At 38.9% G+C, this 26,641-nt stretch overlaps 1 protein-coding gene across 2 annotated transcripts in view; it reads left to right on the top strand.

Annotated features, from left to right (window-relative positions):
• PKP2 (plakophilin 2) overlaps nucleotides 1–26,641 on the top strand; it is a 95,083-nt gene that overhangs the window by 50,642 nt on the left and 17,800 nt on the right. For both annotated transcript variants that reach the window (XM_045463082.1, XM_045463083.1), the window contains exons 6-9: nucleotides 4,593–4,770; nucleotides 22,516–22,633; nucleotides 23,495–23,659; nucleotides 24,566–24,739. In XM_045463082.1, coding sequence (XP_045319038.1) covers nucleotides 4,593–4,770; nucleotides 22,516–22,633; nucleotides 23,495–23,659; nucleotides 24,566–24,739 — 635 coding nt within the window. The remainder of the gene's footprint in view (nucleotides 1–4,592; nucleotides 4,771–22,515; nucleotides 22,634–23,494; nucleotides 23,660–24,565; nucleotides 24,740–26,641) is intronic.

The raw sequence follows: 26,641 nt of genomic DNA, 5'->3' as shown, positions 1-26,641 counted from the left end.
ATGAAGCAGGAGACTCTTGTGCCTCTTTTCATGTTGCATAAGGAAGAGTCAGGATGATTGGCAATGAAATTTGTTAAAAATGCATATTGACCTCTGCATGTTTTTTGGAAATATTTCATTGGCTTGCTATATTTTAATAAAGTAGCAAAAACATTTCGCTATAAGATATTCGTTATGCACCTTTTAAAAATAAGTGCAACAAGTTATCTTGGGTTTGTATATAACTTGGACTAAATGGCCTTTGCAGTAGTGTGATATTTCAGGAAGGCTTACAAAACTCAGGTGAAAGAAGTATATCCGTGCAAGGAAAATTATTTAAAAAAAAAATTCCTCCTGGTCTGTGATCACTTTGAAAAATAAGATTAAAATGAACCAGTCTTCCTCCTCCTGCTCCTCTTCTCCTTCTGTACTGATAATAGGGATTCACTTAATCATAACATATGTAATTTTTGCTACCTCATTATCATGCAGAGTTTGTTAAATAACTATTTCTATTCCTAGAAGGCAATATTAATAAAACACAGATTTTAATATCTTATAAGATCCTTCTACTAAAAGTAGCTGTTTTTTGCAAAAATCACAGTTGGCAATACATTTCTGGAGAACACAGTTATTCTTATCTCTTTTATAATTGCTAATTATTCAAAGTATATCCCTTACCAGAATCCATTTCTTTGTTTTTGGCTAGAATGAGAGCTTAGAGATAGAAAATTACAGGCTTATCACCTGCAACAAAGAACTTAATAATAGAAATTTAGGCACTATGAATAAATTGACTGGAAGTTAAAGGTGAGACCAATGAAAACCTAAACCCTAATGTTATATCGGGTCATCTAGAATCTAGTCATTGAAATGAATATGTATTAAGGGTCCTTTAGTCCATTCATTACCCAATGCGAGAAATGGGAATCATTTTTTTTTTCAAGTCATCTCTGTGCTCAGTGTGGGGCTCGAGTGCACAACCCTGAGATCAGGAATTGCGTGCTCTACCTAATGGGGCAGCCAAAGGCCCCAAGAATAATTTTTAAAATACAAATTACTAAAATCCATTCTGAGATTCTAGCTAATAAATTTGGAATGTGGCCCAAGAATACGTCATTCTGATATGCCGCTCGGTTTATTAGAAAACTGGTAGTCTAGTCTAACACTCTAGCTTTGGGATAAAACCGCTTGTCAATATTTTTTTTTTTTTTAATTTTTTTTTTCAACGTTTATTTATTTTTGGGACAGAGAGAGACAGAGCATGAACGGGAGAGGGGCAGCGAGAGAGAGAGACACAGAATCGGAAACAGGCTCCAGGCTCTGAGCCATCAGCCCAGAGCCCGACGCGGGGCTCGAACTCACGGACCGCGAGATCGTGACCTGGCTGAAGTCGGATGCTTAACCGACTACGCCACCCAGGCGCCCCCGCTTGTCAATATTTTGATAAAGGAGGAGCTCATTTTTAGCAGTCTTAGCGATAGAGCTGGATCTTACAGCAGATCTTTCTGTTTCCTTCAAAGCTCTCTTAGAAGTTTATATATTCAGTGAGCCAGAATCTCCTTCCCTAGAATTTCTACTCATTAGTTCTGGTTTTGCCTTCATATAGTCACAAAAAATGATACCTAGCTATTAAATTTACATTTGTTTAGTTACTAGAGAAAATGTATTCCTATGTGTATTAGATTCTAATATTTTTTAGCTTGGGTTAATTTTTCTACTAGCAATTGAATTTTTAATGATATTTAAGAACTCTATATATTAAGGATATTAACCCCTTGTCTCATATTGTCATATGTATTTTCCCAATTTGTAATTGGTCATTTATTGATGTTGTATGTACATGTTGGGAGAATGTATAACTGTTTAATCCTGAATCTCTAGTGAAAAGTTCCTTCCTAGCTTTGTACCATACAAAAATTTGGCAGGCATGACATTTCTATATAATACCCTACATTAAAAATTTAAAAGTTATACTAAAACTCCCAAACCAGATACTTTTATAGAAATAATACTGGATACCAAGTTATAAAGGACATTGACTGTTGGAGGAAAATTCCACTCCCTTTGTTCAGATTAATCCTCTTCTGGTTTTTATTGTAAGTTATACTTTTCCTTTGAGTGCCCTGTGTGGTCCTTTTTTAAAAGAGGAAATGGCATCATGCTTCACATTTTTAAGCCTCTGGCAGGCAGGGACTATTAATTTGTTTGCTTATTTAAAGCAGGAAGCTTTTTTTTTTCTCTCTCTCTCTTTTCTTTTTAACTTTCTTTAGTAGCTTAGAAACCACAACTCCACCTTAGACCTGCCTCTAAATTGTTTTCAACAACCCTTGGAATTTTTATCTGTCACTCCCCCATCCAGAGCCCCTCAAGATGAAGTGGGAGGAATGAAGTCATTGTGTTGCAAAATCTGTGGCCCAGGGACACTGCTACTGCTCCTGACTAGTCAAGTTTGACCAGGAAAATTGAGCCCGAATGCTAGCCCTCAGAAAACACTAGACCCAGTGTCACCCCATCTGACTGTAGCTCTGTGTAGGCTGCAGTGGAAGTTTGGTTTCAGAAATGGTTGTTTCAGAAACTGATTAAGTAAAACTGATTAAGGTCAAAAGGCTGCATTTGGCCTAGAGTGTTCTAAATGGTGGTCCAAATAGAACTATGGTTGAATAATTATCAACCTTTACGTGTGCAATTATTTCAGTCATTAAATCAGGGGAGATGATATCACCACATAATTCAGCCAAAAAAACCAAAAGCACCTTTCCTTGTTTCATAAGGTAGACTGTCCTGTATACCTATGCTTCCTCTCTCTCGTATGCAGACAAAAGAGTACATTTTAAAAGTGAGAATTACTGACTGGGCAATGGCGGAGTGAGTAGGGAAGAAAACGAAGATTCCCATCTCTTTCTACCTCCTCTCTCTGCCTTCCTGGATGCTAGGGAGTTAGAGTCATTTGCTGAGGTATGAAAGAAGGCAATGCAACTTGACACCTGCTGGGAGTCACTGGAATAGCAAGCAGGAGGTGTGCCCTCCTTCCACTGAATCAGAAGTATTTGAATGCCAAATTTGTAAGAAAAACCAATCCTAAATGGATGTGCCACTTTGTATCCTCTCTGACTACCCAGCCTCAGGCTCTGTCTCACAAATGCCCTGGAAAGTACAGTATTCTATTATCTTAATTTCTTTCTCAGTTGGCTTGTATGGCCTTTTTCTTTAATGGTGGGTTAAGGGGAGAAGTTTCAAGAGGAAAGGGAAAGTTAAATAAGTAAATGTTGTACCAGCCTTAGACCAATGTTTAGGCCATACATGTTGGTAGATAGATTAAAAATACTCTTGTATCTCCTTCACTACCAAACTATAATATAAGAAATACATGAGGTAGCCAGTGTAAATTCCAGGAGGACATAAAGTCTGTCATTGGGTAGGATTTAATAAATATTAATTGGCGATGTTGATCAGCCTACTGGTGATAGGCATGGGTATAAGCAAAGGCTCTGTAGGCCATCCGTGCTGTTACTGGGAGGCAAATATCAGGTGGAAGTTTCAGGTAGTGGGGAGCAGGAGGCGGAGGGAGATATTCCCTTTATATGACCCTTTAAAAGCATTGAGGTCTTGGGGCACCTGGGTGGCTCAGTCTGTTAAGCATCCAACTCTTTATTTTGGCTCGGGTCCTGACCTCGTGGTTTGTGAGTTGGAGCCCCGCATCAGGCTCTGCGCTGACACGCAGAACGTGCTTGGTATTCTCTCTCCCCCTCTCACCCTGCCCCTCCCCTGCTCTCTTGCTCTCTCTCTCAAAATAAGTAAACATTAAAAACATTGATGTCTTGGGGTGCCTGAGTGGCTCATTTGGGTAAGCATCTGACTTTGGCTCAGGTCATGATCTTGCGGTTTGTGAGTTCAGGCCCCACATCAGGCTCTGGGCTGACGGCTCAGAGCCTTGAGCCCATTTCAGATTCTGTGTCTCCCTCTCTCTCTGCCCCTCCCCTGCTCATGCTCTGTCTCTCCTGCAAAAATAAATAAACATTAAAAAAAAAAACAACAACAAAAAACATTGAAATCTTGGGATACCTGTCTGGCTCTGTCGGTAGAGTATTCAATTCTTGATCTCATGGTTGTGCATTTCAAGCCCCACGTAGGTTGTAGGGATAACTTTAAAAAAAATAAAATCTTTTTTTACAAAATTAAATAAATAACAATAAAAACATTGAAGTCTTTATTGCAGTAGGGTCATTTCGGGCCTTCATGTTGGTGAGACCAGAATTTATTATGTATGTGACGTCAGCTTAACGGTAGGATCATTTAAGAGAAATGGCAATAAATGTTTAAGGATTTCTAGCTTCCATTATCATTCCTGATTAATTTAAACCTGCATAATTTTATATCATAATTCCCCCCACCCCACCCCTGCTGATTATGGATCAGTTTCATTGCCATCTAAAGAACTCTAAACCAATTCTTTTGGTTGGGAAAGGGGCTATCTCTCTCACTCCCCCCCCCCCCCCCCCCCCCCCCCCCGCCAAATACCTAGCCACAGCCCTAGGAGTGCTGGCTGTAACTCCTCTTTTCAGCAGTTATTTGACCCATCCCTGTTTTGATAGTACTCTTTGTTTTTCTAGGTTTGCTGTGGAATTTGTCATCTAATGACAAACTCAAGAATCTCATGATAACAGAAGCCTTGCTCATCCTGACTGAGAATATCATCATCCCCTTCTCTGGTTGGCCAGAAGGAGACTACCCCAAAGCAAACGGTTTGCTCGATTTTGATATATTTTACAACGTCACAGGATGCTTAAGGTAATGCCACTCTACAGATCTTTCCTCTGTGTACCTTATATACTACATCCAGATTTTCTAAAACTCTACCCCACTACCTAGAGGTCCTATAAGAATTATAAAGATCACTCTAAATATAAGAAGCACAATGTAGAGACAATGAGAGAGGTAAAGTAAGAACAGAATGTTGTTTCTAGGCATGTTTGATTCCAGAAGCTACCCACATTAGTTCACAAGAGCGAGGATGTCAGTTCCAATAAAACAGAGATCTAACCTGAACACCCAGAAGTCCATGCAGACTGGCCTTCCCTATCTCCCAGGGTTTAAGGCAGGCTCCATGCTATTTTTAATTCATTAAAATCTAACTTAATGATGTGGTTAAAAAAATAATTGTAAACCTAGTGTTTTTGTTATATTTTATTAAAGTATAATTGTATTTGTTTTAGGTGTACAAAGTAATGATTAGATATTTGTATATTTTACAGACGGTCACCAGAATAAGTCTAATGTTCATCACCATACATAGTCACAAAATTCTTTTTCCTTGTGATGAGAACTTTTATGATTTTTTTCTCTTAGCAACTTTCAAATATGTAGTATTGTATTATTAACTATAGTTGCCATGCTGTATGTTACATCTCCAGCACTGACTGACTGACTTATTTATATGTTTGTTTATTTATTTATGGCATATGAAAATTTATTTCCATTATGGTTTTCTTTGGACTTACTTATTTTATAACTGGAGGTTTATAACTTTTCCACATACACCCATTTTGCCCCCCCGCCCCTGGAAACCCCACCAATCTGTACTCTGTATCAGTTTATTTGTTTTGTTTTGTTTTAAAAGTAATCTCTATACCCAACATGGGGCTTGAACTTACAACCCCAAGATGTTCTACTGACTGAGCCAGTCCCTATGAGCTTCGTTTTTGTTTTTGTTTTGTTTCTTTTAGATTCCATTTATAAGTGAGATCATACAGTATTTATCTTTCTCTGACTTATTTCACTTAGCATAAGTCTCTCACAGTCCATCCATGATGTTGCCAGGGAAGATATTTCATTCTTTATTGTTGCTGAATAATATTCCACGTATATATACCAGATTTTCTTATCCATTCATTTGTCAGTAGATACTCAGATTGTTTCCATAGATTGTTTCCATTTCTTGGCTATTATGAATAATGCTTCAGTGAACATGGGAGTGCATATATCTTTTCAAGTTAGTGTTTTCATTTTCTTTGGATAAATACTCAGAAGTGAAATAGCTAGATCATATGGTAGCTCTCTGTTTAATTTTTTGAGGAACCTCCATAATGTTTTCCGTATTGTTTGTGCCAACTTACATTCCACAGGCACAGCACAAGGTTTGCCTCTTCTCCATATCCTCACCAACACTTATTATTTCTTATCTTTTTGATGATAGCTATTTAATAGGTGTGAGGTGATATGTCATTTTGATTTGCATTTCCTTGGTGATTAGTAACGAGCATTTTTTCATGTGCCTATTGGCCATCTCTGTCTTCTTTAGAAAAATGTCTATTCAGTTCTTCTGAATCTATCTTTCCTCTTTCCTTTCTCCTTTCACCACTTTCCCCAAGTATTCTTGACTTCTTTGTTGCAAATGAATTGACTGTATATGCTCAAGTTTATTTTTGGACTCTTTATTCTGTTCCAATGACTTATGTGTCTGTTTTTATGCCAGTACCACATGCTATTTTGATTAATACAGCTTTGTAACATAGTTTGAAATCAGGGAGTGTGATGCCTCCAGCTTTGTTCTTCCTTCTCAAGATTTCTTTGGCTGTTTGGGATCTTATGTGATTCCATACAATTTGTAGAATTGTTTGTTCTATTTCTGTGAAAAATGCCATTGAAAATTTGCTAGGAATTGCATTGAATTTGTAGATCGCCTTGGGCAGAATGGACATTTTAACGATGTTAATTCTGCCAATTCCTGAGTATGGTATATCTTTTCATTTATTTGTTTCTTCAGTTTGTTTTTATCAATGTCTTATCATTGTTAGTATACAGGTCTTTTACCTAGTTGGTCAAATTTATTCCTAAGTGTTTTTAAATAGCTGTAAGGCAACAAAGCCTAAAGGAACAGAATGTTTTACCATAAGAACAGCTACCAAAGAAGTTAGTTTGAGCCGCATTTCTAAGTAGTGGGATGAAAAAATGCTTGAGTTGTTTTCTCCTTTGGGCTGTCAGATGCCAACTAAATCAAGAGAAAATAGAAACACATGCAGGAGAAAGAAAAATGCTAGTTTTAACTTCTTTAAAATCATGCATCTCAAGCTTTCTTGTATTTGAAAATAATCATTGTTCTTTATGTGCAAGGATTAAAAGAAATCAGAAGATGTAATCAAAATTAGACAGCCCATGAGAGGTCAGGACATATTCTGCCTTTTGTTATTTTCTCTAGTTACAGTTCATTTTTGAGGGAATCTAGATGGTAACTGAGAGAATTTATCATGGTAAAATGTTTAATCTCCAAAGTTAATCACACAGTAATGCATATCAAATACCAGTTTTGTGTAAGAATTATGTTAGCTACTGAGAATTTTACAAAGATGAATAAGAAAATCTTTTGGGGATTTTTAACATAGTAGGGAATGCAGATGGGTAAAAGCACTAGAACACAGCTACAGTGAAATGTATTTATTAGAGCAGTGGGCCCCTGGAGCATTAGCATCTGCATCACCTGGGTCCCACCCAGACCTTACGAATCAGAAACTCTCAGGGTGGGGCCCAGCAATCTCGTTTTGACAAGCCCTCCTGGTGATTCTGATGCCATGGTATCAGAAGTACAAGTGAGGTGCTGCAGGAATGCAGAACAAAGGACAATTCATGCCAGCTGACTGGGATCTGAAAGACACTATAGAAGAGGTGCCAAATGAACTAGGCCTTGGTGGATTATTTCAATAGTCAGAAATTCTCTAAGGACTAAGGACTAAATTCTTGAACAGCAGAAGAGGTGCCTATATGATCTCTTTGAATCTGTCCTGTACAGTTCACTAGAACTGCTTTTTTTATTGCACTTTTGATCTAATAACACATTTTGTTCTACTTGAAAACATTTTGGGGGAAAAATAAATAAATAAAGTAAATAAAAATAAAAACATTTTGGAGACAGCTGGGTGGCCCAGTCGGCTAAGCATCCGAGTCTTGATTTTGGCTCAGGTTATGATCTCACAGTTAGTGGGCTCGAGCCCCACATCGGGCTCTGCACTGACCATGGAGCCTGCTTGGGATTCATTATCTCTCTCTCTCTCTTTCTCTGCCCCTGCATTGCTAACATTCTCTCCCGTCCCTCCCTCTCTCTCTCTCAAAATAAATAAAAATAAACACTCAAAAAATTAAAAACATTTTGCATCTCAAAATTTCTCTGTAGCTCCCCTTGCCTGGCTGTGTACATCAGAGTTCTTAAAGTGGCAGATGTATCTGGACTTTTTCAACTCAAAATGACAGATACTCAACTCAAACTCACTCAAGCCAAATAAGGATTCATTGGCTCATGTGGGTGATATGTTGACAGTCACTTGTGAAAGTAAAGGAAGTACACGAGGAACCATGACCTCAAGGACTAGGACAGAAATTCAGCATCCCTGGGACTCTTTTTTTTTTTTTTAAGTTTATTTATTTGGGGGGTGGGGGGAAGGGAGAATGAATGGGGGAGGGGCAGAGACAGGGAAAGAATCCCAAGCAGGCTCCTCTGCCAGTTCTCAGCCCAACGTGGGACTGGATCTTATGAACCAAGAGATCATGACCTGACCCGAGATCAAGAGTTAGACACTTGATGGACTGGGCCCCCCACCTGGGTGCCCCTCACCCTTTTTTAAAATTTCTATCTTCTCTCTGCTTCCTCTTCTTTTGCATGTTGAGCTCATTTCTCTACAAATGCAAACATGTCTACACATTCTGTTTATCTTTAATCCTTGACACCTAGCAAAGTTTCTGACATATAGTAAGCAAGTATAAAGCATTTGAATTAAAAAAATAAATGAGCAAATGAAAAAGTGATGAACTGAGTGAATAATCAAGTCTGGCAACAGTCTCAAATTTGTGATGGGAAGTGATCAAACAGAAGTTGGAAACATAGGCTAAGGCCAGATTGGGGGGGGCCTTGAAGGTCACCTTAAGGAGTTAATTTTTTTCTTCTGTAAGCAAGATTAGCTAGTATGGGAGGATAGATATATGAGTTCTGTGTGAAGAAGAATTATAATATCAATGGGAAGGGTGTATTGAGAAGGTAAATAATATAAAAACGTTGAGTAACAAATTTCTTTGTGTAGTTTCCCCTTATGAATGAAGAATAAAAGATTTGCATGGTCTGAGTGTAGCAGTGCCCTGGTTCACACACATTTTCCAGAAGATGTGATACCTGAATACACTCCCATCAGTATGAAACCATTTCAAACAGCGTTTGCAAAACCAATCCAAACCACTGATTTGAACTACTTTCAGAAGCAGAACATAGCAAAAAATCTACAAAATTGAATGCCATATTATATGCTTAAGTATCTGTTCTTATTTCACCTGTATATCTAATTTACAATAATAATAACTGACATTCATTGTGTATTATGTTCTAGAAACTGTTCTGAATGCTTTATGAGGATTTTCTCAGTGTATTCTTAAACTGAGACCCTTGTAAAGTAAGCTTTCTCTATCTTGTAGATGACGGGCTTAGATTAATGATTTTTCCCCAACATCATGTAACTAGTAAGAGACAAAGCTGGAATTCAGATCCAGGAAGGCTGTCTCCAAAGCCAAATACATTTATAAATGAATACATTAATGTTTGTCACATTTCTACAGACTGTGCTCGTGTGGATAAAACGTCTGTCCTTCACAGTCTTGTAACCTCACAGGGTAGGTAAGCCAATTTAAAGTCACATTCAAGTCTTAAAGTACTGCATCCGTGTCTCCTTGTTTTTGTTTTAGAAGTTCTGTGCAGGTGGAACTCTACACTGCATTTCATATAAACAGAGAAGGTACAAAGGATGAAGCCTAAGAAATGAGAGAAATTTCCATGAGAGGAGATGGCATTGTAGGCAAATCAGGGTAGATGTTGTCACTATGAGTATAAAAGCCTCTAGGACCTGTGCTAGGACAAAGGCGCAGAATCTAAGAGAAGACCTCTAGGGAACCTGCAATCAAATAGCCTCAGTTTCCATGACAATAGAAGTGTCTGCTGAGCAGTTGCTTATTTTTGACCACAGCTTCTCTAAAAAAGATTTTAAGACAGGTGTTGACTGGTTCTAACAAGTGTGAATCTAAGCTGAATAAGAAGGTCATAAATGTTAGCAAATATCTTAATTGCTACAAGTTTATTTGAGGTATTCTGTCCCCCAGAGAGTATAAGAGCCAAAAATGAATTGGCCACATGAGCAGTATCCTTGGCATTATGGTTGACTCAGGTTAGCCTAGCTAAATTTTTTCAATCTACTTAGGAGAAAAACTGCATGCACCAGTGACTTTGTCCCTTTACTAACTTGACACTGAGATCAGTTTTGAGAAGGACTTCCCTTGGTCTGCATATAGCAATGGCATAGAATGAGTCACTTGCTTTGTTGATGAAATTGTGGCAGTGGCCCTATCCACCTGGAGCTGCCTCAGCGAGATTGCATTCACACAGGAGCACCTGCAGAGTTTATCATTCAGAGAGACTGTCAGGTACAGCATACTTGTCAGGTGTCAGATCTCTTACATACAGGATTAACGTCTGCTTGCAGCAGCATTTTCCATGGGACGTGGCGCTTTCTTTAGGTTTCTTAAACAATATTATGCTAGCCTAAGAGTAGTAAAATCCAAGGTAGGAGAGGAAACATAAAATTGTACCCTCTATCTTGTGCTAGAGCCAGCAAAAACGATCGTCAGCATCTCTTAACTCCATAGGCAGTGACCTCATGTTGGTAACTTGAAATCAGCCACTGGGAGTATTTATATCATAGAAACTGGCAAATGCTGCAAGTCAGAGGTCTCCCAACTCCCTTGCCCCTAGAAAGTTGGTTGTTAAATAAACATTCACCAGCACACCACCAGATCTGAATTTCTGTTAATTACCATCAAAGTGTGGATAGTTAGGGTACAAGCATATTTTTTTCTATACACATCCCTTTTCAAAGAAGAAACAATTCCTTTGTTTTCTTGGAAGCTATTCCAAAGCTTCAGCATTTCTTTTTTCTTTTTTTTTTTTTTTTGAATGGAGAAAATTTTTTTCAAATTATTTTTTATTTATTTAGAGTGAGAAGTGTAACAGTTAAAATATTTGATAAGTCATTGCAATCAGTAGGATACACTCTGCCAGGAATTTCAGATTCCAAAAGACTTATGTGACAATCATAGAATTATAAATTTACCAAAAAGCATTAGCTGCCTTCTTTGATTTAACACCTCTCCTACAAGCACACTCATTGTGATGAGCCCCTGCTTTCCAATTAATATGGGTAACTTCTTAGCAATTGATGTGACATGGCTGTCAAATCTGTATGTTCCACCTCCCTCATTGACACACTTTTGGAAAACCTTTGGATGTGACAAATAAAACCAATGGTTATTAACAGGCAAGGTTTGAAATTTCTACCAAAGATTTATCACTGTTCTCTGTTCCTCCATATTATTCTCCTGGCTTCTATCTTCCCCTCCTTCCTTCCTTTCATTTCTTTCCCCCTCTTTCCTCAGTCTTTGTTCTCTTAAAGGAGAAGAGGTGGAAATAACTTTAGAGGTCAGAAATTAGAATGCCTCCAGACTTCAGATTGGACTTCTTGTGGACAGGTGTAAGACCATGTGGAATGGCAGAAACCGTCAGAGAAGAGAATGGCGGGAAAAATGCTTGTTCCAAGAGCGATAAGATTCAAACTTCTGGAAGACACTTCGGGCCAAACACAAACATCTCTAGGCAGCCTCTGTTAGCAGTCTCCTTCATTCTTGAAGAAATTAAGCAGACAGTGATTCTCCCACAAGTACAGAACGAGTTATCAGAAATTTGAGGAAGGAAACTAGTCCAGCTTTCTTGGTATTTTACCACTTAGTCTATCTTTCCTCTTACCCAACACTGTATTTATTCCTTGAATGCCTGCTATATTCAAAGCACTGTTTAAATTTCTGAAATTTCAAAGGGAGATGAGATCTATCTTTGCCCTGGAGGAACTCCAGGTTTAGTAGGAGAGACAGGCACCTGAAGAGAAAAGTCACAGTCCATTTGATAAGAAGTGTAAAAGGTATGAAAGACCAAGGCATTGAGTTGCCTGAAGGTTGGAAAAAGTTAACTGGAAAGTTACATTGAAGGAGCTTTTAAAGGATGAGTAGGTGTTTGAATGTCCCTCTCCATCTTCAGCTCCTCATTCTGTTACTGGTTCATCTCTGTCATTTTTCAATATAGTCATATTAATCTTATCACCATAATTGAAGACCACCCTAGAATTTTGCCTTTTTGTTTAGGATGATTTTCTTATTCTTGTATTTTGTGCCCATAGATGCCAGTTAGAGAAGCAAATGGTTACCACATTTCCCTTGCAAATTATTCAAACTTCATTTTCTCCACATGTCATAGTATAGCAAATGTGTTTTGATGACTGTATAATATAATTATATAAACTAAAATTTATAACTGTCTTAAAAGAAACTTCCATTGTCACTTATTACTGTAAATCTAACCGGGGTGGATTTGAGTGGTCAGAGAAAGCAAACTACCTTAAAAAGAAAAGCTGTACTTATCAGTCTTGTGTCCTAATTAGCCACAGGGTTGAGAGTAATGTTATGGGGTGGGGGGGGGGGGGGGGGGGGCTGTACTGAATATCAGTACACCTACTCTCTGGAAAAAGAATGTCTCTATGTAAAATTTTAATATATTCAAATATATCTATCTTGTTGAGTATTAAAAAATATGGTGTTACTGAATTTCATTTTACACATATCTAGATATCAAACTTCAGAACTTTTTTGAATCTGCATTTCCTTAATTATATATATTCATTCTATTTACTTGTGCTCATTCATCCCTTATTCTGAATATTCATGACAGAAAAGGATTTATTTGGTCTAGCTGTGTGCATAATGCTAGATGATTATTTAAATAATTAAGATTACTTAAACTAGGGTCTAGTTTCCCTGATTATCAAATAAGTTTTTTCGTGTGTGAGAATATAGATCCAAAGCAAGCCAGAACTACTTTTTAAAATTGTAATTTAAATGTAGTTCTTTATTTCTGGAAAATAATTTAATATAAAGCTGGAAGATAGTGTAAACAATACCAAAACCTGATAGAAGTAGTCACATAATTCAACCTACAGAGTGGTTTTTCCAGAAATATAAAGACAATTGAATCATCAATTTCAAACACATGTATTTGGTTAATTATTTAAATTCTTCACATTTGATATGTAAACATAAGCAATATTGAAGTCTGTTGATGGAGAGGAAAATTTTTTCTGTGCCCTTCAAGATTCTTCTGGCTGGTCTAACAATCAAATTGACTTGAGACAGACTAGCAGGAGAAAGTCAAACAAAAGCTTAATAAACTGAGTAACTCCCCAAAATGGCTAAAGCTATCACCTTAAATATCATCTTCAGTCAGAGACCAAGAAGATGTTGGGGGTGGGAGTTAGCAAAGTTACCAGGCAAACCACAGTAAACAAGAATAAGGCTGTTATGCAGTTTTAAGTTCATGCTTTCTCCATTGATAATTTTTTAGAGATTTAGAGTCTTCCCCCACTTGCCAATATAGCTAGGAGACACCTTCACAAATGGAGATTTCCCTTACAAATGTAAATGTCTCTTACAAAAGTGTAACTTCCACTTGGTTTGCAGACCTTCTCCTGTGTTCGCTGCTTCTTAAAAATAACCAGCTTAAAATAATATGTCAAAGAGGCATTCCTTGGGGCGACAAAATTTACTCCTGTACACCATATGTAATGGAATTGGCAATATTTACAGCAATGTTATACTATCAGTTATAATTGCATTTTTTATGTGGTACATTTTAGATATTGTGGGGGTCAAGGATAGACCACCCTAAGAGGGCCCACCTTGACATGAAGATTATTTTGAGCTGAAGGCAATCAAGATCATGTGGGCTCTAGAGAAAATTTTGCCCCTTCGTTAACTACATAGAATACCCTAAATTAGGGGTCTTTCCAAAATAAGGGTTATTAGCAGAGATAAATTTTATCCGACCCATCTGTATGGCAGGACAAACATCTAATTACCAAACATCTGCTCTTTTCTTACTGCCCTGTAAATTATATTCCTCTGAAGTCCCAGACCCCTACCCACTTCTTCTTAGTTCAGAATGACTCATATACTTCATTATGCCTGTCTTTGGAATTTCCATGAATGTGTAGATTCTCTGTAAATACGCTATTTGATTTTCTCCTCTAAATCTGTGTCATGTCAATTTGATTTTTAGTCCAGCTGGGAGGATCAGAATTCTTGGGGGACAGGAATTCTTGATCCCCAATAATATAGAAACAAACGTGTAGTTTAACGGATTAAATTATTTTGTAAATGTCTCTTCACATAAATTTAAAAGGTGTAAGTTGTATTTAAATGGATATATAAGAGCTTCCTGGGTAGCTCAGTCAATTGAGCATCTGACTCTTGATTTTGGCTCAGGTTGTGATCTCACAGTTCGTGGGTTCAAGCCCTGCATCAGGCTGTGTGCTGACAGCATGGGGCCTATTTGGAATTCTTTCTCCCTCTCCCTCTGCCCCGCCTCCACTCACACACTCTCTCTCAAAAGTAAACATTTAAAAAATAAATGGGTATATAAAATCTGGATTTTAAAAAATGTTTTATAAGCTAAATCTTGGAGATTTCAGATCATCAGTTTGAAATCTCTCATCAGTGGGGCACCTGGGTGGCTCAGTCAGTTAAGCATCCGACTTCAGCTCAGGTCATGATCTCACAGTTCATGGGTTCGAGCCCTGCATCAGGCTCTGTGCTGACAGCTCAGAGCCTGGAGCCCTCTTCGGATTCTGTGTCTCCCTCTCTGTCTGTTCCTCCCCCGCTCATGCTCTGTCTGTCTCCTTCAAAAATAAATAAAAACATTTAAAAAAAAATTTGAAATCTCTCATCAGTAAGTAAGATAGTAAAGCAAACAAATCAAACATCAAACCAAGCAAATACAGCCATGTTTTCATCCCTCTCTCATCTCCCTCAGCCCAGTGCTCTTAAGAGTATATGTCACATTAGAATTGTCAAACAGCACAATGACAATCCTTGAAAAGGTCTCAGTTCTTCAGACTCAATTTTCTCCTGTCCTATCCATGCCCTTAGCAGATAGGCCCAGATTAAAAATTGTACTTCTCAATAATTATATGACATTTCTCTTTGTCAAAGAAACTCTTATCATAGTCAGAATTACTATTAAAAGTTTTGTAATTCATCATTATTTAAAAAAAAAATGAGCAGGTTGATGTATTTGGATAAAGCAGCTGATGACTTTGTTGCTATCCTGTGGTTAAAGTCTATGGCTGTCTTGGACGTACAGACTATCTGAGCATCATATGATTTTCGCTAGGACTTAAACACCTTTATCAATCTTAGTCTGGTACCCAGATGTCTCACTTAGGTGTCAAGAGTGTCTACCCAAGTTCCAATGGCTTCTGGGCATATGTTAAAAATGAGTTTGCTCTTGATAATGGATTTGAAATGTAATTTGGCATTTTATCTTGAACAGCCAGCTAAATCCAAAAGAAATGACTGTTAACCTGCCAACCAGATTATTACTGGCTGCGTTGACTATTCAGAATACTTTTGGAGGACCTGAAAAATACAGGAAAGCAAAACTAAAGGATTTTTAAGGACAGATTTTCTCCTCCTCTACCTTCTGGTTTCTTGATGTATAATAGATGCTGACATATCTTTGTTCGGTTAATGTTCCTTGTCCTGGAAGGAACAAGATATGTAGGTGGGAGAGCTTTGTTCTACTTTCCAATGATGCTTCTGTTTGCAGACCAAACAGTTGACTTTGGCTGATGTTTGCAGATACCTTCAGGAACTGATGTTGACTTCAGGGTAACAGACAAGCCCTTCTCTTGGCAAAGAGTTTTTGTCCCTCTGCCAGCTCAAATGAGGCTCCCCTTTTGTTCTGTGCAATAACAGGCTGCCTCTGCTGCTTTCTCTGGGTTAATCACAGACAAGGCCCAACTGTTTGATATATATCAGCTGAGAGATAAACAAAAGCCCAGACCTAAATCTCAAATAACAAGAGGAAGAAGGACGCCTCCTTATCCACCAATCTCTTATCAAGTGCCTGTTGGGTCTTAGAATGGACTCTGACCAAGCACTTAGCGGACTGAGGCCTTACTGCACAATTTCTGATACATAACATTAGAAATCCCACAATTGTTGGTGAATGTGAAGATGTAGCCGTAGTATTTTTTAAACCATTGAGGTGATCACTATTTCAGTATGCTTGGTTATACCTTGAAGACTGGTCCCATAGGCAGTAGGTCTTGCATGTGATACACGTGTAAACTGTGTGTTAGTAGAAAACCACACCTATAATCAGTAGACATTGCCCCATTTAAAAAAAAAATTGGGGGGCAAAACTGGGTGACATAGTTAAGTGTCTGTCTTCGGCTCAGGTCATGATCTCACAGTATGTGAGTTGGAGCCTGCTTCAGATTCTGTGTCTCCTTTCTCTGCCCTCTCCCTGCCCCAAAAGTAAGTAAATATTTTAAAAATATTTTTAAAAAATCTCTGCCTCTTAGAATTACTTGTTGGTGAAGTATCTTAAAAAGATTCACTTTGGGGCATCTGGGTGGCTCAGTCGGTTAAGAGGCTGACTTGGAGCTCAGGCCATGATCTCTTGGTTTGTGAGTTCAAGCCCCGCATCAGGTTCTGCACTGCAGAGCCTGCTTGGGATTTTCTTTCTCTCCTTCTCTCTCTACCCCTCCCCTACTTGTGTGCACACATGTGCAGACACGCACTCGCGCTCTCACTCTCTCTAATAAATTAAAAAAAAAAAAATTGACTTTAACCATATTATTATCTGTCGTTCTCCTATTGATAAACAATTATAGCCTTTTACTTTTTTTTTTTTTAATTTTTAATTTCAGTATAGTTAACATACAGTGTTCATTTCCCCTAGCTAGTTGGCCATGCACCACACAGTGAGCTTTGAACATTCTGTGTTGTAACAAACTTTCTTTCAGTGCTGGCAGACTGGTTGTAACAGCATGCCTGCCTACAAGCAGCCACACACAGATAACTGTTGATGGAAAGGCCAATAAAAATCCTACTAGAAGCAGATAATTCTGATTTTAAACAGGAGTCACAGGTCAGGATTCCAAATGAGATTTTAGCATGCTGTGATTTGGAGGAATTTTATGAAAATTACAGATCATAATATTTATATAATGCCTACTCTGTCACATCCACTAAATTGCAGTTATTTTTATCATTTGACTTTGTCCATTCTTTGGTTCACCATATGAATTGAAGGTTTAGTCAACCTGTCATTAATCTTAACAAGGATATACCATTCTTCTTTTAATTCTAGCAAGGTCCAGGGTGTTTGGTTTTCTTTTCTTCTTTTCATTGTGACACTCAGGAATGTGGGAGATAAGTGGTCGCAGAGAGAGTCACAAATCACTGATTCGCTTTTGGATAAAACACCTGAATCCTCCTAAATATGTGAGGTTTTGTTCAGAGATGTACAGAGGGTCAGATTCTATTTTTTCCCCACCTATTACAGGTCACATTACCAGAAAAACTCTTCTTAATACCTTGTGTATTAAGGTATCTTAATACCTTCTTTTTTTTTTTTTAAACGTTTATTTATTTTTGAGACAGAGACAGAGCATGAACGGGGGAGGGTCAGAGAGAGAGGAAGACACACCATCCGAAGCAGGCTCCAGGCTCCGAGCTGTCAGCACAGAGCCCAACGCAGGGCTCGAACTCACAGACCGCAAGATCATGACCTGAGCCGAAGTCGGACGCTTAACCGACTGAGCCACCCAGGCGCCCCAATACCTTCTTGTGTATTAAGATCACAAGCAATTGATCAAACTGGTGTCCTCCCAGTCTGACTCAGTGAAGGTGAAGAGCTCCAAAACAGCCCTGCCTTGGTCAGTGTGTTTATATTCCCTGCCTTGGTGCAATGAGTTTATATTCCTTCTTCTGAGGCCCCAGCCACCTGCCTCCAACCCCCACTCCAAGGACCTGGTCTTTTTTTTTTTTTTATTTATTTTTCTTTTAAGTTTTTTTTAACATTTATTTGTCTTTGTGAGGCAGAGACACAGCGTGAGTGGGGGAGGGGCAGAGAGAGGGAGACACAGAATCCAAAGCAGGCTCCAGGCTCTGCGCTGACAGCACAGAGCCTGATGTGGGGCTGGAACTCACAAACCATGAGATCATGACCTGAGCCGAAGTCAGACTCTTAACCGACTGAGCCACTCAGGTGCCCCTAAGGACCTGGTTTTTAAATTTCAGCGTACCAACAGCATGAGGTTTCAGCTTCCTGGAAGTTGCCCACATACTTACTAAGACTTTGGCTAGATTATACCAGAGGAAGTAAATGCATCATTTAGTTAACACCATAGACACTAAATTAAGCATTTCTAATATATTATTTGGTAACTCTGATAATCAATTTTTAATGAGTCGTGTGTTTGCTCATTCTCTTTTACTTTTCGATAGGATTTTTGTTTTGACATATTGATACTTGATATTGTTCCGTTTATAACTTTGGGATTTTTTTCATATTAAACTTCCATTGGGCTACATGTAAGGAATAGTTACAAAGAAATATTTCTTAGGATTCAGGAGATACATTGTAAAAGCTTCCATTCTGCCTAAGATCATCACGGTTTAATTCTCTGATTCCCACAAGCTTAAATACTAGCTATTGAAAAAACTATTTTAGTACTTTAAAATAGATATATCATTTTAGTAATTATCGCTTCTTTTCAGAGTGGTGCAATAGCAAATTCCTTTCTGACTAGTGACTTCTATTCATGGATATAGTGCTATAAAATAATCCACCCTTATCGTTCATATTTCTGGGTGTTTAAGTAAGGTAGGAACTATTTTTGATATGCAGGAGCAAATGACTGAAGCAGTGGGGTTCCATGCACTTTCTGTCAACAAAGGTATCAACTGCCAGAAAATCCTGATAAGTCCCATTTCAAGCAAGCAGAGTCTGGATAATACCAAACTGCAAGACAGCAGCTCATGTGTGTGAACTGGCAGTCCTGCCAATTTGAATTACCATTCTCACCCAAAATAAACACTTTGAAGTTGAACGAAGTTAAGCCATCCATCTGCAAGGTGTATAGTGGCTTCAGCTAGTGAGAAATCTTTTGATTTGTCAAAGCAATTTTAGACTACTGCCATTTCTCTAAGCCAGAGGTTGCAAAGGTCAAAGGGAAGCTTTCAAACACGTGATAGCATTGTCTCAGAGTTGAGGGACATATGGTGTTTGCTAACCAAATGGCGGAGTGAATAAATGTTAGACGAGGTGTGCTCTATTCTGGAGAATAAAGAACAGCTCTCCTATCCTGACGTTACCACTACTGTGCTATCATCCAGAAAAGTAACTTAAACTCTGTGGACCTCAGTTTCTCCAGGTATAAAATGAGATGACTGGAAAAGATGCTTTTTCAGTTTCTGTCAAGCTTCTTTAAAGAGTGGATACAGGATCTTGGTTCAAATGATCATTTCTTGGGAAAAACCTACAGTAAAAATGGTTTGATTTACAGTTTACGAACCCATGAGTTTTCTTTTTTCAACGGTACAGTAAAAAGTAAATAAAGAGAATAAAGAGGTGAATCTGTAATTAGAATAGTCAAATGAAAACCAGAGTCACAGAAGGGATTTTGTTAAAGTTAAAAATTCATTGTAGAATAGACACTTCTCTAAAGAAGACATCCAGATGGCCAAGATGCTCAACATCACTCCTCATCAGGGAAATACAAATCAAAACCACACTCAGATATCACCTCACACCAGTCAGGGTGGCCAAAATGAACAAATCAGGAGACTCTAGATGCTGGAGAGGATGTGGAGAAACGGGAACCCTCTTGCACTGTTGGTGGGAATGCAAATTGGTGCAGCCGCTCTGGAAAGCAGTGTGGAGGTTCCTCAGAAAATTAAAAATAGACCTACCCTATGACCCAGCAATAGCACTGCTAGGAATTTACCCAAGGGATACAGGAGTCCTGATGCATAGGGGCACTTGTACCCCAATGTTTATAGCAGCACTCTCAACAATAGCCAGATTATGGAAAGAGCCTAAATGTCCATCAACTGATGAATGGATAAAGAAATTGTGGTTTATATATACAATGGAGTACTACGTGGCAATGAGAAAGAATGAAATATGGCCCTTTGTAGCAATGTGGATGGAACTGGAGAGTGTGATGCTAAGTGAAATAAGCCATACAGAGAAGGACAGATACCATATGTTTTCACGCTTATGTGGATCCTGAGAAACTTAACAGAAACCCATGGGGGAGGGGAAGGAAAAAAAAAAGAGGTTAGAGTGGGAGAGAGCCAAAGCATAAGAGACTCTTAAAAACTGAGAACAAACTGTGGGTTGATGGGGGGTGGGAGGGAGGGGGGTGTTGGTGATGGGCATTGAAGAGGGCATCTTTTGGGATGAGCACTGGGTGTTGTATGGGTACTGACAATAAATTCCATATAAAAAAAATTCATTGTATTGATCCAGCAACCATTCTCTCCTCTACTGTTAGGTTGAATCATGAACTTACATTTTTGTGGGTTAAAAGCAGTCTTGTATCATTGATTTCATCCTAGAGATGTGGTCTTCGCGGGAGCAGGATACAATGCTGTGTGTGCTTTCTTGTTCCCACTAGTTCTTAACACAATGCTGGGCACATTTGTTCTTTGTATGTATCGAAAGCAGTATTTGGGGGCAGAAAGGCTTTTGAGATCGCTTGGTGCAATATGTTATTTTATTTAATTTTTTAAGTTTATTATTTTTTTTATTTAAAAAAATTTTTTTTTTTTACATTTTATTTATTTTTGAGAGAGACAGAGACAGAGCACAAGTCGAGGAGAGGCAGAGAGAGAAGGAAGCACAGAATCCAAAGCAGGCTCCAGGCTCTGAGCTGTCAGCACAGAGCCCGACATGGGGCTCAAACTCACAAACTGTTGGATCATGACCTGAGCCAAGTCGGACACTTAACCGACTGAGCCACCCAGGCGCCCCTAAGTTTATTTATTTTGAGAGAGACAGAGACAGGATGAGTTGGGAAGGCGCAGAGAGAGTGGGAGACAGAATCCCAAGTAGGCTTTGCACGGCCAGCACAGAGCCCGTTGCAGGAATCAACAAAGCCATGAGATCATAACCTGAACCGAAACCAAGAGCCAGGTGCTCAACCAACTGAAAGCCATGCAGGCACCCCACAACCTATTATTTTAAAGATGAAGAATAACCCAAAAGTTCTCAGAATTGTAATTCTTTTGATGTTCAGAATGACAGCGACATTGTAAATAAAAACTTTTGAATATCCTTTGAATGTTCTACCTACCAATAAAAAGAACGAGTCTGATAAATTTTATAGGACTAGTTCTTAGCAATTAAAGTTAGCCAAAGGGTGATTCTCAAAATTCAAAGAATGTGAAGATGCTGCTCTTGTGCCATTTTTGTTGACAGAAGTGTTAACACTGTGGGGAATTCAACTTTTTTAATTGCTATGCTAAGAAGAAAACCTTAACCCAGAGGAACATAGTAATAATAATACTAGAGTATAAACGTGATCTGAATTTGAAATATGATCCCCAAATAAATTACTTTGCTGTATTTGATACGTTTCAGTTCTCTATAAGGAAGCAATCTTCACTTGTAGATGTAGTTACTGTTTATAGAAAGATGTCATGACCTAGCAAAATTAGAAATAGACTAAGTACAAAGATATTTATAGGTCATGCTTTTGACTTAGGTCTTAACTGTGGAACTTTACACTTTTGTCACACCTGTCTGCCATTTTAGCTATTAAATCATCACATTTTTTTTTTAATTTTTTTTTTCAACGTTTATTTATTTTTTTGGGGACAGAGAGAGACAGAGCACGAACGGGGGAGGGGCAGAGAGAGAGGGAGACACAGAATCGGAAACAGGCTCCAGGCTCTGAGCCATCAGCCCAGAGCCCGACGCGGGGCTCAAACTCACGGACCGCGAGATCGTGACCTGGCTGAAGTCGGACGCTTAACCGACTGCGCCACCCAGGCGCCCCAAATCATCACATTTTAGAACATCTGAGTTGATATTTGTCAGTAATTGTTTACACTGAAATCTACAAAACCCCAAAATAATATAGTCCAACATCATGTCTTTATAAATGTGGAAATTGAGGCCCAGAGAATTTAAGTAACTTTAAGTTACTTAGAGTTAAGACACGGAACAGGTTGGGACTTGGACATCAACTATACTGTGTCTAATGTACCATTTGTTCTTTTACTTGCAAAATGTTTGCCTCATATCTATCCTCTCAGAGATGGATTGCAGATGAAGTAAATGATGCTATGACCTTGGTGCTTAGAGTGAAGTAGACGGAAAGCTTTTATTGACGTGACAACATGTTATATGAATATAGTTAGAAGTTGTGTCCAGATTTGAAAATGAGAAATTGATAATTAATTGACCCCAGGAAGTGTCTGCCACACTTTTGCATATTTGTCAGTTTTCCAGACACGTGGAAGAAGCATCAATCAAATAAAGCTTTGAAATAAAGGCCTATTAGATACACAGCTTAAGTCTTATGGTTGGTTGGTTGTTTTTCCTGGTAGAAACATGAGCTCAGCAGGCCCTGATGGGAGGAAAGTGATGAGAAGGTGTGATGGACTGATCGACTCACTGGTTCATTATGTTAGAGGAACCATTGCAGATTACCAGCCAGATGACAAGGTGATTCACGCATTAAATATCTTGCGTTTGATTTACTTACTTTGTCTTACTAAGACTCTTCAGAGTATTCTGGAAGTAGCTATTTGGCATTAACTCATTTGCTAAGCTTAAGATATCCCATCCATGCTTAGAAATATTAAAATCTGCCTGACCCCATTTTTCCATCTACTTTCCAGACCCAAATTTACAATTAGCCATTTAACAACTCTGTGTAGATATTTGAATGGAGGCCTGTGCTACATGTGCAGCAATGAACTTCAGTTCATCTCTTCTCTTACTCCCAAACTTGCTCCTTCTCTGAATAATCCTTCTTAACAATTATCACCATCCACCAAATGAAAGCAGAAATCTGAGTAATCTCCGACTACCTTCCTTCCTCACATCCCGTATCCACCAGGCAGCAAACCGTAGTGCGCTCCACCTCAGAAATGCCCTCCAGTTCGTCCATTCCTCCCTCATACTGCTGCTGCTGCCCTGGTTTGTGCATCTTTCATACTGATCACTGCAGTAACCCCTAACTGGTCCTGTAAACAATAGCTTCAGTTTTCCAGCTCCATGTGACTACTAAATTATGTATCTTAAAATATAGAATCGTTCTGAACACACCCTTAAAAGTGAACTAGAAAGGCTCTCCGGGGTTGTAAGAAAGTCAGCCTCTATGTTGTAATATTGTGCTCATGACCGTTCATGATCTAGCCATACTCATTCCACTCCCCGCACCCAGGGAACCCCACAGTCCAAGCACACCCTACAGCATCCAGTAAACTGTGTAAGATCTAAAACCTAGTAAGTCCTATGGTAGCATACCTGCAAAGGGGCATCTATGTGTATATGGTCAATATGCACATCCTCTTTTCTCAGGCCACGGAGAACTGTGTGTGCATCCTTCATAACCTCTCCTACCAGCTGGAGACAGAGCTCCCAGACAGATATTCCCAGAGTATCTATATTCAAAATCGGACTATCCAGGCCGACAACAACAAAAGTATTGGGTGTTTTGGCAGTCGAAGCAGGAAAATAAAAGAGGTATGTTGGGAAGACTTTGAAAGCCAAAGTGTGTATGTGTGTATTTCTGAGTACTTAGTGTATCTCAGGCACTATTTTAATTTGTTCTAATCCTTACATCCACCTTACGAGGTGTGCATTGTTGGTATCCTCGTTTACTGATGAGGAAACAGAAGTACCAAAAGGTTAATGAATTTTCCCAGAAAAATTTAGGAAATTAGTAGAGGGGATAGAATTCAGTCCTGGGCAGTCTGGCTCCAGATTTGCATTGTTCACCGCAATGTCATACTGCTGTATGCTTTGTAAGTTAGGAAATACGCTTAATATAGTATAGTCAATGGTGTAGAAATTGCTTAACATTAATAGCGACCGTGATGCTTGGCTCTGGATATCCTAAAAGTACACCCATATGAAGAAATACTGTGCATTCTGGCATTTTGTGAAAACTGGAAGAATGTCACCCCTCCTATTCCTCAGACTATCGTGGTGTGTATTTGTGAACTTGGAGAGCAACTGGTAAGTTTAGAATCCTGATGTTATCCCAGACAACTTCACAAGACTTGGGGAAGAGGCCTGTTTTTCTTATCTCCAGGGTGGTTGTGACTAATTTAGCTTCTAGCTTAATAGCAGCCTGAAAACTATTCTAGAATAGCCTATGCTTAATTCTCTTAGATTCTCTTTCACTATGAAATGTAAAGTTGGGAGGTTTACAGGATGTTGTTAAGGAGAAACAGTCATTGTGAGCTCAAAGTTAACTGATTGGATATCATACCTATTTGCCTTTTCATTTCCATACCAGGCACTTGTTATTATGCAAAGTATTAGTCTCTCTAGACTAGATGGTATTTCTGCTCTCTTGGTTTGGGTGTGGAATTGTAGAAATGACTCAAAGGCATTAATTCTGGATTTCATTGTGTATGTGGTTAGCAATATCAGGACATGCCAATGCCGGAAGAAAAGAGCAACCCCAAGGGTGTGGAATGGCTGTGGCATTCCATCGTGATAAGGATGTATCTGTCCTTGATCGCCAAGAGTGTCCGAAACTACACTCAGGAAGCGTCTTTGGGAGCTCTGCAGAATCTCACAGCAGGAAGTGGACCAGTGAGTATCTCCCCTGTTTTTCTGCTTTTTAAAAACAACGACATTGTTGGGGCACCTGGGTGGCTCAGTTGGTTAAGCATCGGACTCTTGGTTTCAGCTCAGGTCACAATGTCACAGTTCGTGAGTTTGAGCCCTGTGTCAGGCTCTATGCTGACAGTGCGGAGCCTGCTTGGGATTCTCTCTCTCCTCTCTCTACCCCTCCGCTGCTGTCTCTGTCTCTCATAATAAATAAATAAACATTAAAAAAAATAATGACGATGTAGGACATACCTACATCAGGTTCAGAAATGAGGTAGTAAGAGCAAAAGTTTTTCTCTCTTCGGTTAAGACAGTTCTCTATAATTTCCAGCAAGAGTTCCAGCTTTCTAGGACTTTCAGCCTCCATTTCTACAGAGCCAAGTCAGGCTGTGAGTGAAAGACTCCTAGATATTTATATTAGAGCTCTTTCAGTTACAAGTCTCAGAATCCTACCTACTGGCCTGGGCAAAAAAGAGTAATTTCTTGGCTCATTTAACTGAAAAGTCCAAGGTGGTGGATAAGGTGCTCCAACAATTGTAATTATAACTTTATCTCTGGGTTCTCTTTGCTCTTTTGGTTTTATTCTCAAAGGCTCTCCTCATATGGCAGCAAAGGTCACCAGTGATTTCAGACTTACCTTTTATCCAGGCCAGTGTCCCCACAGAAAAGAAACTACCATTTTCTCAATAACTCCATTTGGAACTCAAGACATAAGTTTCACTTGCCCATTTCTGAAGAAGTACCTGTGGCTAGGAGCCTGTGATGTTCTGATTGTCCAGGACTCGGTAGTGTGCCCACATGTGAATTTCAGGGGATGGGTTAGAGCAGGCAGGGGTCACTGCCACTTGTATCACATGGACTGAAATGCTAAAGGAGTGGCTCATCACCAAAAGGAAGAATGAGTGCTGGGCAGGCAAAAACAACAGATGTCTACTGGGTATGGAGTTGGAAAGGACATCTGTGCTTTTGTGCCCCAAAAACTCAACTGCAGAATAAGGAGCTGCTTCTCTTCCTGATGTGCTTACTTTATACCAGCAAAGTCAAAAATATATAAAACAGTAAAAGCTCATTCCGTCCCCCATGTATTTTACACCTTACTTCATAGTTAGGGATTCTATAAACATGTAGTTATTTGAACTAAGCTTATATTCCTTGCCTTGGTCATGAAATCATTAGAATAACCCCACCCCCATAATAGTTCATAATATGTCCAGTTTCCAATTATCCATCCCCATAGAGAAGAATACTCTTCTGGATAACAAAAATATTATTTATTCTTTGCTTGAGAAACCGTGTTCATTCTTTAATGTGTTTCTAGAGAAGCCTGCTCTGTTTTGAACAAAATTGTGAAATAGTAAAACCAATATTTCTCTTAACACAAATAGGAGTGCCTGGGTGGCTCATTCAGTTAAGCATGAGTCTTCATTTTGGCTCAGGTCATGATTTCGAGCCTTGTATCAGATTCTCTTCTGGGTGTGGAGCCTGCTTAAGGTTCTCTCTCTCCCTCTCTGCCTGCCCCTCCCGTGTGTGTGCCTGGCTGGCTAAGTCAGTAGAGCATGTGACTCTTGATCTTGGGGTTGCAAGTTTGAGACCCATACGGGTGTAGAGATTACTTAAAAATGTATATACGTGTGTGTATACACACACACACACACACACACACACACACACACATATGTATATGACAAAACTTTAACCTCTCTGATTTTCTGCAAAATTTACTTGTGCATGAAGAGAAGGAAACAAGAAACTACCAGGAACGACACAGTCCTCTTACCTTCCCATTTTCCCATGCTAGGTTTCCCAAAAACATTTTTTTTTTTTTCACTTTGCCAAACTACAGAAACCCTTCTATTAGCTACCAGCCAACTTAAAAGAAAATGC

The sequence above is a fragment of the Leopardus geoffroyi genome, chromosome B4, assembly GCF_018350155.1.
Source record: "Leopardus geoffroyi isolate Oge1 chromosome B4, O.geoffroyi_Oge1_pat1.0, whole genome shotgun sequence".
Classification (NCBI taxonomy): domain Eukaryota; kingdom Metazoa; phylum Chordata; class Mammalia; order Carnivora; family Felidae; genus Leopardus; species Leopardus geoffroyi.
This window is presented reverse-complemented; position numbering and strand designations above follow the sequence as displayed.